This window comes from Plasmodium fragile, assembly GCF_000956335.1.
Source record: "Plasmodium fragile strain nilgiri unplaced genomic scaffold supercont1.52, whole genome shotgun sequence".
Taxonomy (NCBI): domain Eukaryota; phylum Apicomplexa; class Aconoidasida; order Haemosporida; family Plasmodiidae; genus Plasmodium; species Plasmodium fragile.
Window position 1 is genome coordinate 43,079 of NW_012192632.1, and position 12,839 is coordinate 55,917.

At 44.4% G+C, this 12,839-nt stretch overlaps 4 protein-coding genes across 4 annotated transcripts; 2 read left to right on the forward strand and 2 right to left on the reverse strand.

Annotated features, from left to right (window-relative positions):
- Window positions 1–1,114: 1,114 nt before the first annotated feature.
- On the forward strand, window positions 1,115–2,890 carry AK88_04028 (uncharacterized protein; the record flags this gene model as incomplete). The annotated part of the gene is made up of 1 exon (XM_012481638.1): window positions 1,115–2,890. One exon carries the CDS (start codon window positions 1,115–1,117, stop codon window positions 2,888–2,890), a length of 1,776 nt encoding a protein of 591 aa, XP_012337061.1.
- A 624-nt stretch (window positions 2,891–3,514) lies between these two features.
- AK88_04029 (uncharacterized protein) lies at window positions 3,515–4,690 on the reverse strand (the record flags this gene model as incomplete). The annotated part of the gene is made up of 4 exons (XM_012481639.1): window positions 3,515–3,581; window positions 3,814–4,024; window positions 4,179–4,391; window positions 4,495–4,690. The coding sequence occupies 4 exons, from the start codon at window positions 4,688–4,690 to the stop codon at window positions 3,515–3,517; spliced, it is 687 nt and encodes a 228-aa protein (XP_012337062.1).
- Window positions 4,691–6,256: 1,566 nt separating this feature from the next.
- On the reverse strand, window positions 6,257–8,800 carry AK88_04030 (glutamine-tRNA ligase; the record flags this gene model as incomplete). The annotated part of the gene is made up of 1 exon (XM_012481640.1): window positions 6,257–8,800. The coding sequence occupies one exon, from the start codon at window positions 8,798–8,800 to the stop codon at window positions 6,257–6,259; it is 2,544 nt and encodes an 847-aa protein (XP_012337063.1).
- Window positions 8,801–10,704: 1,904 nt separating this feature from the next.
- Window positions 10,705–11,505, forward strand: AK88_04031 (60S ribosomal protein L23; the record flags this gene model as incomplete). Its single annotated transcript, XM_012481641.1, has 2 exons — window positions 10,705–10,830; window positions 11,212–11,505. The coding sequence occupies 2 exons, from the start codon at window positions 10,705–10,707 to the stop codon at window positions 11,503–11,505; spliced, it is 420 nt and encodes a 139-aa protein (XP_012337064.1).
- Between the last annotated feature and the right edge of the window lie 1,334 nt (window positions 11,506–12,839).

A 12,839-nucleotide genomic window follows, 5' to 3' on the forward strand; every position in this document is an offset into this window, starting at 1 on the left:
ACACTGATGAACCCTCTGCGAGGAAAGTTGCGCCACTTTTTATTCATCGTGTTGCGATTTGATCTGTCCACAGACAAAAAACTGCCCCCAGCGACAAAAAAAAAAAATCAAACAACACAAAGCCTATTTTGCACACATTTTATGTGCAGGAGCAACTTGGTATTTTTTTTTTTTTTTTCCAACAAAGGTGTACTTTTGTAAAGGTGGCACATTATGTGCTCTGGTGGTATTCTTCTCTGCCATTTTGAGGACCCCCTCTCCTCCCCCCCTTTAGGGCTGTTTCCTTTTGAGGAAGGCGTCCCTAAAATGCTTAAGTGGGCTTTACACCCCCCCTGGGTTTAATTTTCCCACCGCGCCCACATATCCGATACACCTGCACCTGTGGGGTGTATTTATCCTCCTGGTTCAACGTATCTCGAACGCCCCACGTTAGCGACCCCTTTTGTCGACCATTTGTGGCCAATGCGCTGATGGCTCTTCACAGAAAAGGGTAAAAAAAAACAACAAAAAAGAGAAAGAAAAAAACAAAAAAAAAAAATGCCCGGTGGACTATTTCTTCCCACTCGCCAACTCTTCGAATTTCCCCTTTTTTAAAAAACACCATGCACGTGGAAATGCAACATTTTGGCGAAAAAAAAAAAAAAAAAAATACACTTCTCCAATTCGCACTGCGGCTATTGCGTGAACAACGCCTAAACTGACAACACGCAAGCGGGCGGCAGGGCGCGAAGCAACAAGAGAAAAAAAAAAGAATAACACAGGCTTTTCGACGGCCAAGACCTGGTCAAGCACGAACAACCGTGGGACTTGGCGCCAGATTCCGTTCAGACTCTCAGCACCAAGCAGAGTTAGCAACAAAAAGTGAGTGGCAAACACTCCGCGTCCATCATCACCCTCGCTTCAACGTTGGGGAGGCATCGATACGGGGGAAGGAATTACACGGGGTTGGTGTGGGAACCTATCTCGAAAAAGTAAAAACACCACAAAGAAATACACACACACACACACGGGTAAGGAAAGACGTCAAATTGAGCAACACCACACAGAGACGTTCCAGAAGCAGTCTTGGACCGCTTCCCCCCCATGCGGAACATTTAGTGGTGCCGCACCAAGCATGGCGAGCGCAACCCACGCCGACGGAGGAAAAAAAAACACCAACCAAGGAGGAACCACTTCCTATGATGACTTCATCGAATTGAGGAAGAGAATTATCCTCAAGGAAAAAGAACTTTTGGAAAAAAAAAAAAAAAAAAGGGCAGAAGAAGCAAGTGTGAAAAATGGAGGAGAAGAAATTGCTGTGAAGGAGGAGGTGGAGGGACAGAAGGGGAAAGTCGTCATGTACAGGTCCTTTGACGAGTTTTACAAGTATAAAAAGAATTTTGAGGATCACGAGGTGAAGGTGAAGAGGGACGCCATGAAGTCACTCAGTAAGTGCAGCGCTAGTGGCGCTAGTTATGTAGGCGGCAGCAGTGACGCAACTGGTGGTAATGATGCAAGCGGTCCTAACGACGTTCACGCTGCTAACAATGTGCACGCTGCTAACGAACGGGGAGAGCGCGGCGACCGCGGCGACCACCGGTACTCGTACATCAAACTAAAAACGGAGAGACAAGGTACCGTCAAACAGCTGAAGGAGTACTTCCAGAAAATGCAGGAGGACCAAATACAAAAGAGAAACAACGAGATGCTTCAGAAGAGAGACAAAAAGGGGGCCACAAGTGCTTCAGACAAAGGGAATGAACGTGGACTGAATAGCGGCAACACCGTATTGGGAAGAATGGAAAACGAAAAGAGGTGCTACTCACCTGAGGATGACCTTCCCACGACGCTTCACCCCTGCGCTGGTGCAGTGGACACACGCGACAATCGAGCAAACTCCCAAAGTGATCACATGGACACGAAAGAGTTGGAACTCCTGTGCAACCTCATTAGTGAAATGAAGAAAAGCTGCGACAACGGGGAAGACTACATTGCTCATTTAGTTCAGGACCTACACAAGTCTAATAAGAGGCACCTGGTGCAGAAGATTCTGCAAATACTCAAAACCGTTGACAATAAAATAACCTCCGAGCAGGGGAAGAAGCCATTAGAGCCGGGTGAAAGCAAAGTTGGAGAAGGAGACACGAGAAAAAAAAACCCAAACGTGAACACGTCGATCAACATGGTGAGTGACAAACGTGTGGGGAATGCAGACAAGGCTTTACCTGATAAGCAAAATACAAATGGAGGCCATCCTAAGGTGCTTCCAAAAAATACTTTAAATTCGAGCAGCCTTCACAAAAATGAAAAGGAGAAAAAAAATGCACCGGTCAGAAGTGGAAGTCCTATCCATGTAAAAATAAAAAAATACAACGATGCAGTACAGGCAGGATATTCTCAAATGGGTCGCCCCCCATATGCGAAAGGGGAGGTGGGTAAGGCAGATGGGAGTCTGACCCGCACAACGGACCCAACAAAAGACCCAACAAAGGGGGAGAAAGGCATGGACAAGGAAAAAAGTGGTAAAAAGGGGGCACTTCAAGACGGGAAGAGCAACCAAACGAGCACCACTTCCAGTGATGAAACGAACAGTCAGTCAAAACGTCCACACGATAACGCCAGTTCGCTCCCTCCGAATGGCAACACAGCTAAGAGTGAAACCAACGAGGCCGGAAAGTTTGAATGGTTTTATGCCACCATGAAGGACTTATATAGCGAGGATGACGAGGAAGTTGGGGAGCCAAACGATGGACCAAGCGGCAAGCCAAATTATTACTCAAGTGAGGGTAGCGAAAACGACGACCTATTTACGTGGCTGCAAAACAGAGATGTTGAAAAAGTTTTGAGTGGAAAGAAACGGAGTGATGAGGGAGAGACCAGCGAGGAGTCAGGACTTGTCCCCGTCCCATGAAAAATCTGCACGTATCATGTTGGAACTGACCCATTGTGTGCAAAAGCACGCGGTATGCTGAAAGGGGCAGGGGGGAGGCGCAGAAGAAACTGTGTACCTTCATGTCCCCACCTTCCAATCACACTGCATTTGTTCATTTGTGCGCAGCGCAATTGGTGTAGGTGAATCTGCACCGCAGGAAGTGCTTTCCCCGGAAGGAACAGCAAAATTTAATTCGCTTCTCTTTTTGTTGCCCTCTTTTTAAATACGCACATATAACACGCATATATGTGTACACACACACCCGTGCTGCTTCCCGAGCAAAGCACCCTGTACAAGTTTGACAACGTATGCTTTCGCGACGCAAAAGTTTTAACCCCCCCCCCCCCAAACCCAATTTACGCGTTATAGCAAACTGCGTATCTTTTAACAACTCATTGTCTTTAAAAATTCTTCATTTTGTAGAGTCATATGTTCAAGTGTAAATGAAAAGGGAGGTGCACACATGCATGCACATAAAAAGGTGTTTGCATGCCGCCATATATGCACATATATATTCTGACATATATTTTCTGTGCGTGCGGTGGCCCTGGCCCTGGCAATTTGCACAGGGGAGAAGGCCCAAACAAACATACTCCGTTCTGTTCATATATTCTTCTTGCCACTTCGATCCAATTTCTTGTCCATCCCTTGTGTTTCTTTTTTGCTTTTCCTGAAGGGAGAGCACAAAACCGTTCGCGATGTTGTAGGATGAGAACAACACAAAAAAGTGGGGGGAAAAAATGGAAAAAAAAATGTGTGCAATTATACAACCTGTATGTTATGAACAGTCAGGCGATTTACATTAAAAAAAAAAAAAAAAAAAAAAAAAAAAAGTGTCAAACAGAAATGCACGCTGTTTACACACACACGCATACACACATACACATGGCATAGAACCGTACCTCATGGCGGAGGCGTACAGAAAAATGCTCCCCGGAATATACAGAATGAGGACGAATATACAAAAGTAGTAAATGTCAATTTGGAAATTTAAATTGTTGGGCATGGCGTAGGGGTATGCTCTGAGGGAGGGGGTGGCGCGGATGTTCTTCAGACTCGATATGGTACACACAACTTCGGAGGTTATTCCTATTGGGTACAATATTAGGGGGACTGCAACAAGGTAAAGGGGGGGGGGGCATATATATGTATATTTTTGTGCATATGGGGCATACTTTCCCCTTTTTTGGGGGGAGAGTGCCGGCAACGATTAACGTCGCGGCTAGCGCAACGGCTAGCTAAACACACCGCCAACCATCGCACGTACGTTTATTTCGGAGGGACGCCAACAAATTGACATGAATGTTCAGCACGTTGAGGGAGTAGAGCAGGTAGCGAATAATGTCGATGATGGCCCATGTGATTAGGCAGGAGAAGATCCACTTGTTGTTTTCGGGCAGGTAGTTAAAAATGAGGTACACGACAAAGAGGCGGCTGCACACTTGCGTCGTGACGATGCAGACCACTGAGTTGATGAGGCCTGCGGGGGGGGAGAAGCAACAAAGATGGTGTAAAGACCAGGTGTGTGTGGGGTGCACTCGGTCAACTGCTTAACCGCTTAACCGCTTAACGACTCCACTTACCGAAGAGCGTAAACAGAATTTCCAGAATGGCCAGCGACTGCGTCACTGTTATTAAATTTTTATAGTTGGGCCAAAAAGTGTTTATGGGGTACTTGTCCTTGTTGATCACATATTGCACGGATACGAAGAGGACAGTGAGCCAGAGGGAGCAACACGCCACGTTATAAAGCAGCATGCACTTATTTTTCACACTCATCTTTAGCTAGTCGTTGTGTGGACGCTTCACATATGCCGAGCGGGGTGTTCATGTGTGTCTGCTTCAGTCTGCGTGCATATGCTTCAATCCTCGAGTGTGTTCTTATATCAACACGTACACGTGCTTGTTAAGGACAATTATCCACCTTGTAACGTCAGCGCTACCTATGTGCAAACTAGCTGTGCATAAATGGTACTTCACATTACTAAAAAAAAAAAAAAAAAAAAAGGGGCAAGGGGCAAGGGGCAAGGGGCAAGGGGCAAGGGGCAAGGGGACAGGGGACAAATGCGGAGTGCGCGAAAAGTCGTCGATGTGGAGAGAGAGAGAGGCAAACACCAAGTTATGCCAAGTCGAGCAAAGTTGCGCAAACGGATGGTCGCGCAGGGGGGGATGAAGAAAAAATACACATGAATCAACCTTTAAAAGGAGTGCGCACTCGGGGAAAGGACAAAAGGGAGCAAGCAAGAATGAAACAGAAAAAGCGTGAACGGAAAAAAAAAAAAAAATAATAAATAATATAACTTCTCCACATTTACGTTATTTTTCTCTAAACATTATGAACTGATTAGGAAAAAAAAAAAAAAAAAATCATAAGCACACTACAAGCATATGCACATAATTGTGTTAGCAGTTTGAGCATCCATTTGGGCTTCTTCTCCTCTAGAGTGAAATGTGCATGTGCAGCTCCCTTTGGGGAAATTTTAATGGTCGTTTTTTTTTTTTTTTTCCCGAGCCGCAGCTGGACGACCTGGAGGGGACCTATCCTCCACAAGTGAGGCCTAGGTGTGTTACACATAATACACATGGATATAAAAATGTGTGACCTTCCCACAGAGGGGAAAACCACACGTAGAAACGTGTAACCTCTTTATTCTATTCTGCTTATTCGAACAACGCACCTATTATTTGGATCCTCACATATGCAAGTGGGCTGATATGCGTGCACACTCGAATTAAGAGCATAACAATCTGTGTGTTATAAGAGTGGTCGGTCCCTTACCACTGGTTCGACTCATTTTATTGGGTTTCCCCTCCTATGAAAGAAATTTTGTCAACACATCGGAGAGTACCAGTACCAGGGTCACACAGGAAGCACGACGCCGCGCAAATGCAAATGTTATTAGCGCATGGACGTGAGAGACATACTTATTGGATAACATTTCAATTTGCTTTTTTTTTTTTTTTATCATGTTCGAATATTTTGGGTGTACTTCTCATAAGGGTTACAGAAAAAAAAAAAAAAAAAAAAAAAAAAGGAAAAAATTTGTTTCGTACCTTTTTAAACGGGGTGCACACAACTACCACTACTTACTATGTGCCGTGGTAGGAGAGAACGGGCCAATCTATATGCCCAATTGTTGGATCGTCCGGGTGACGCGCAAAAAAAAAAAAGGCAGTACTGAATGCGGTAGTCGCATGTAGTAGTATCAACGCGGTAGTCGCATGCAGTAGTGTCAATGCGGTAGTCGCATGCAGTAGTGTCAATGCGGTAGTCGCATGCAGTAGTGTCAATGCGGTAGTCGCATGCAGTAGTGTCAATGCGGTAGTCGCATGCAGTAGCCGAACTTAACTGGCGTTCGCGCCACTAACTTCGTTCGCATCACCCTTGGCCGCCGCCGCCTGCTCCAGCTTGCGTTGCTCGCGCAGCTTGCGCTCCTCCCGCTTGAGGCGGCGCTCGGAGGCAGCTTTCTCCCGCTTCAGACGGTCCAGCTCCTTCTTAACGAGGTCCTCCTTCTTCTTCTTCAGCGCACTGTTCTCCACAAGCGCAACGGTCAAATTATAAACGGGGCAATCCTCGGTGGAATCCCTGTCCTTGGTGAAGAAGCCGATACGCTCAAACTGAATAGCTTCTCCCACGCTACAACTGGACGCATACTTCTCGACGATACCCTGGTGGACCTGTAGGGAGTTTTTGTTGATGTATTTTCTCCACCCCAGGTTATTTTCTTCCACTTGGTTTTGCTTTTCCATGGGAGCGTCGTTCTCTTCCTCTTCTTCCTCTTCCTCCGTGTGGCAGTTTTGCTTGCCCAGTTGTGCTGTGTAATTCTCCATGAGCTTTTCCACATTCTCATCGTCCTCGTTGGATTCAGGGTTCGGCTTGGTGAAGAGCTTGTCGTAGATTCTGAACTGCGCGTTTTGCGCATTTGACTTGGCTACCCAGTGGATGGTGGCTTTTACTTTTTTCGAACTTTCCGCGCCGCCTTGACTTACATTCGCGCCGCTCTTACTCTCCGGGTCATAGGTGCACCTGAGCTCGACTACTCTATTGGTGTCCTCATCCCTCACTACCTCATGACAAGTGATGCAGAAGGCGTACCTCAGTCGGACTGTCCTGTTTGGAGCCAGTCGATAGAAGTGTTCGGGTGGGTTCTCCTGAAAGTCTTCCTCATCAATGTAAATCTCCTGTTCGAATTTCAAAGTCCTTTGTCCCATGGATTCATTCTTAGGATGGTTCAGTGCAGTGAGCTCATGCAACTCCTCATTGTTCTGAACGAAATTCGTTATAACAACTTTAAGCGGCTTTAAAATGGCAAACAGTCTCTTGGCCTTTTTGTTCATATCTTCCCTTGCACACAATTCTAATAACTCATAAGAAATAATATTTTCTCTCTTTGCCACTCCAACTTTGCTACAGAAATCTTTAATGGCTTCAGGACTGTACCCTCTTCTCCTCATCCCGGAGATGGTTGGCATCCGTGGGTCATCCCACCCATCTACATGCTTTTCATTGACCAAGGTTAGCAGCTTCCTTTTGCTCATCACCATGTAAGTAACGTTGAGTCGAGCAAATTCAATTTGTCTCGTCCTGTATATACCAAGCTTCTCCTGAAACCACTCATACAAGGGTCTATGAGTTTCAAATTCAAGGGTACAAATAGAGTGAGTGATTTTTTCAATTGAATCCGATTGTCCATGAGCAAAGTCATACATGGGATATATCACCCACTTGTTTCCACTCTTAGGATGTGTCTTATGCATAATGCGGTAAATAATAGGGTCCCTTAAGTTTATATTCCCTGAAGCCATATCTATTTTGGCTCTAAGCACCTTTTCTCCTTCTCCAAATTCTCCTAATTTCATTTTTGTAAAAAGAGTTAAATTTTCTTCAACACTTCTTTCCCTGTACGGTGAGTTAACTCCGGGTTGTTTTAAACTTCCTCGATTTTGTCTTATCTCTTCAATGGACTGATCATCCACATACGCATCCCCCTGCTTTATCAATTGAATGGCCCATTCGTACAGCTGCTCGAAGTAGTCGGAGGCAAAGTACAAATGCTCGTTCCAATCGAACCCTAACCACTTCACATCCTGCTTAATAGATTCTATGTACCGTATTTCTTCCGTCACTGGGTTCGTATCGTCAAACCGTAAGTGAGTCCTCCCTCCATACTTCTCCGATAAACCGAAATTTAAACATATACTTTTTGCATGACCCAGGTGCAGGTAACCATTTGGTTCAGGTGGAAACCTTGTAATGACACATGTGTGTTTTTTCTTCTTCAAATCGTCTTCAATAATTTGTTGAATAAAGTTTGTGCTGGCAAAGGAGTTCATGTCTTCCTCCTTGATTGAGAAATTGTTTTTACAAAGCCATGCGCTCAGGTGGGGATACCTACCTTGAGCATCATTCACTCGATCTACTTTGGCTTTTTTAAAAATGGAGAAAAGGAGGAAGTCCACAAAGTTCAGTTTGTCTTTACAAAACACCTTCTGCAGGGCCATTTCTGCTTCCACCCTTTGAAGGAACTGCTCGTCGATCGGCTTGTCCTTCGCAAGCTGCCCCTTCAGGTAGAACTTGAGCTCCTCCTCGCGCACAGCATCACAACATTGGTCAGCGATATTATTTCTAGGTGCACCGCTAACTGCACCGCTGACCGCATCGCTACCCCCACCGCAGGTGAGCCGCAACAACGCCTCACACACGTTGATTTCACTCAGCACGAGCCTCTTCCCATTGAGCAACTCCACGAGGATGCTGCTCCGCAGGCTGCTATTCTCACTTATGATGAGGCACGTGTTGAAGTTCACCTTCACCCAGTTGTAGAAGTAAAAAAAATTGTCCGACAGGTCGCCTTTGTTCCGGATGTATATCTTCTCCACATTTTCCATCTTTTACAAAATTGCGGGGAGCACAGCGTGTGAAGCGGCGCGAAGCGGTGAAGAGCGCCGAATAGCGGCGAAGAGTGATGAAGAGCGAAGTGGTAGAGTAACTGTTCCTATGAGGGGGGAAGGTTTGGGTCGCCCCTATGCAGACGTTACCACTTTTCGCCTTTGATCACCGCTCGCCTGAAAGCGGACCGCACGGATGGGGGAGTCACCGCGACGATTTATCACCCTTATTCGTGAAAAAACGAAAAAAAAACAAAATACCAAGAAAAAAAGCGCAACGAGTTTGGCGATCTCTTCCACTCAATTGTGTGTTGCAAATCCAAAATGCATTTTTTTTTTTTATTTTGTCCCACGGGCAAAGATATAATCTCCTTAATGATTTCTTCTATGCAAAAATGTTTGTGGTTTAAGGGAGGCAGAACAGAGCTCGTATATCACAGGCGTTCTTCTCCCACGGGCCGTTGGTGCGCAAAATGCACAAGTGCCCTTTAAAGTAAAATTGTTTCGCGTTTTAAGTACTTCACCTGTTCCATGCAGAACAACCTATGCTTGCAAATCATGTGAACATTGATTTTACGCACTTGCCGGTATGCCTACTTTGTGAAGCCCTCTGAGGTTATAGCCCCTCCGCATCCAGCGCCTGTGCCTTTGCATAAGCACGAAAGAAAAAAGTATGAACCGTTCAGGTAAAAAAAGAGCACTTTTTTGGGCTCCCACCAAAAAAAAAGAAAAAAAAAAAAAACATACGTTGGCTACGGAAACGCTGCCTTTATCGCAGTATCGTTGCATCAGCTGCGATTTTCCCTATCGTGTATTGCACGAATTTATACTTACGCTCACGTGCGATACGCGATTTTTCAGTTTTTCTTCCTTTTATATATTTTATTTTACTTGCTCATGTGGGCCTTGCTTTCGCCGCCGCACCACTCCTCTTTCCTGGAAATTTCCCCAAACACCAGCGTTCCATATGTAGGCCTCAAAAGAAGCGGCGCAATTATTTTTCGGTGCGTTTTACTTGGCGGCGCCAAAATTGTCCCTTTCCGTCACCAGCGTGGGTTCAGGGGCAAGAGTAGCGGCGCCTTTCCCGACAGCCACATCCCCGCCTACAGTGTATACTATTTGTTTCAGCGTTGGTTCACTTGGTAAAATACGTAGCTCCAGTGGGGCATAAAAAACGGATAAGCCTTTTGTTTTCGTGCGGTGTCCCTTTTATTTTTTTTTTCCCTTCGGCTTTGCGCCGCATAAAAATACTGCTATTCCTTTCCCATTTAAAAGGGGGCTATACAGCCCGTAATTGCGCACCAACACTTTGGAAGCTTTATTTAATTTTTTTTTTTTTGTTCCCCTTATGGAAGCACCGTGACCTTCGTGCGTCAACCTTTAGGAATACCACATATATACTTAACCTCGCAAGGTTCAGGAAAAAATTGATCGGTGGCCCACAACTTTACGTTGGAACATTTTTTTAAATGAAAAAATATGCTTCGTTTAAAACGGTTACAAATTGCATTAGAAGGTGGTATATGTAATTATGTAATTATCTACGTAACGCGCGTGATTATGGAGTGCCATTTCTTGCAAGCGCCGATATGTATAAGTTAAACGAAGAGGTTGCCCAGTTCACCCTTTTAAAACACGTTGTTTAAGCCAGCACTGCTCGCGTGCTTTTTATTTTACTTTTTTTTTTTTTTTAATTTTTTTTTTTTTTTTTTTTTTTAATTTATTTTTCTTTATTTTATTTTAATTTTTTTTCCCTCTTTTTTGCAATTCTCCCCGCAAATTTACAGATCACTGTTAAGCATAAACATATACGCAGTTATACGTTTTTACATCGCGTAGTTAAGTCACTTTTTTTTTTTTTTTTTTATTATTCTTTTACCATTCTATTGTGGAGATAAGTCAAAATGAAAAGAGGAAGAGCTGGAACGTTGAAAAACAAGATGAGGATAACGCTTTCCCTCCCCGTGGGAGCTCTCATCAACTGCTGCGATAACAGTGGAGGCAAAAACTTGTACATTATTGCTGTACAGGTAAGGCATTCGCTTATGCGGAATATTGTATCTGCGTGAGAGCCTTCGCTACGCCCCCCCCCCCCCCCCCCCCCCCCCCCCCCCCCAACGGCTCTGCCACGCCCAAAATATATAAAGCTTTTATGATGATTTCAATGATAGGACAGAAAAATACTTTCATGTTGATAAATCCTTTAGCCGATATATTGAACAATTCACTGATCGAATGGCTTTGTATATTTTTTTTTTTTTTTTTTGTGGGAGGGCGTATAATCTCTGTGTGCGGATGGGGGAGTACTGAAGGAAGGAGTGTACGGTTACTATATTTCTGTTTCCTATGTGATAACACAATTCTCATTAATTTTTTTTTTTTTTTGTTGTTCCCCCCCTCTTTACTGACAGGGATTTGGCTCATGTTTGAACAGACTGCCCGCTGCCTCACTTGGTGATATGGTGCTAGCCACCGTGAAGAAGGGAAAACCCGATCTGAGGAAAAAAGTGCTAAATGCAATAATTACGCGTCAGTCGAAGGCCTGGAGAAGACACGAAGGGTACTTCATTTACTTCGAAGACAACGCCGGTGTGATCGTTAACCCCAAAGGAGAAATGAAGGGATCAGCAATAACAGGACCCGTTGCAAGGGAATGCGCAGAGTTGTGGCCTAAGTTATCTTCCGCCGCGTCGGCCATTGTTTAAAAGGTTTTAGCTGAACGTTTTTTATGGCGTGAACTCCCACCGCTAAATTTTTACACCGTACAGGCCCAACGAACGAGATAGCTTGTTTGCTGAGTGTGCACCCTATGTGCGTCATGCTTTTTTTTTTTTCTTTTTTTTTGCACATCCCATGCGCTGTGTGAATTTTCCCCTTTTTTAATGATACTACATGCACAAATAATTAAACACATTTTATGACATTAAACTTTTGAAAAGCGCTCGTGCGGTTATTTCGTATTTTAATTTTACACTACTGTAGATTTAAAGGTTGGACGTTGTTGGACGCTGCCGTGCGAATGAGCATTTCGCCGTGGCGTTGGCTTCGCGCAACGGTGTAGAAAAAAAGTGCATAATGTTATGAACCGTTCAGGTGATTTTGCAAAAATGGACGCAATGCTATACACTATCGTTCACACCACTTCACCGCTGTTGCTGCTCGTGCCAAGCGGACAAAACCAAATTAATTTCATACAATTTTAATTGCGAAAGGGGGATTGTTTTCTTAAATTAAAGTAAACAACTTGGAGGAGTCACCCCGGGGGGGGCGCGTAAAATAAGATCGCCACTCTTGGTCCAAGCAACGTACAATTTGCACACAAAAGGATGCGCAAAAGGATTTGTAAAGGAGGGGGGAGAAGAAGGAGACTTCACTTACGCATGCTTGCTAAGACGAAATAAACTTAAGATAAACAAAATGGACAAAAAAAAGAATCAAAATGTAGCCCTGGGCACACACGCAAATGCAAAGGCTGGCATAAAGTTTAAATCAAAGGAGGGGGTAGGAGGCGCATCACACAAATTATGTGCAATACGTGTGGACCTCTTCAATAAGGAAGGGCTCCGGCCCCCTAGTTCTTCATAATGACATAAATGCACATGCACGAAACACATTAATTCTGTGGACGCTTCCATTTATTTGCAAACGTGTAATGACACGTGTAATCACACGTGTGTGGGAGAGGAGGGAAAGCATTTAATAAATGACATGCGCTTATGACAAGAATGTCAAATGGGGAATGCACATATATATAGACGCAAAAACGACATACACACAAAAAAAAAAAAAAAAAAAAAAAAGAGTGGTTATAATCCATGCGAATTGGCTAACCAAATTGATTAATGTTACTACAAATTTAAAAACAATAAATTAAGGAACACTGTTATTCGTAACTTCGCCCGTTTGTGGTGTGGCATCGTTACGTTGGGGCATCGCTATGTTGTGGTCTTGAATGTTCCTTTCCATCAAAGGGGGGTGCAACGGGGAAAAAAAGAGACATGACATGGATGGACTTCCTTGCGTTGTCCACATGCAGAGA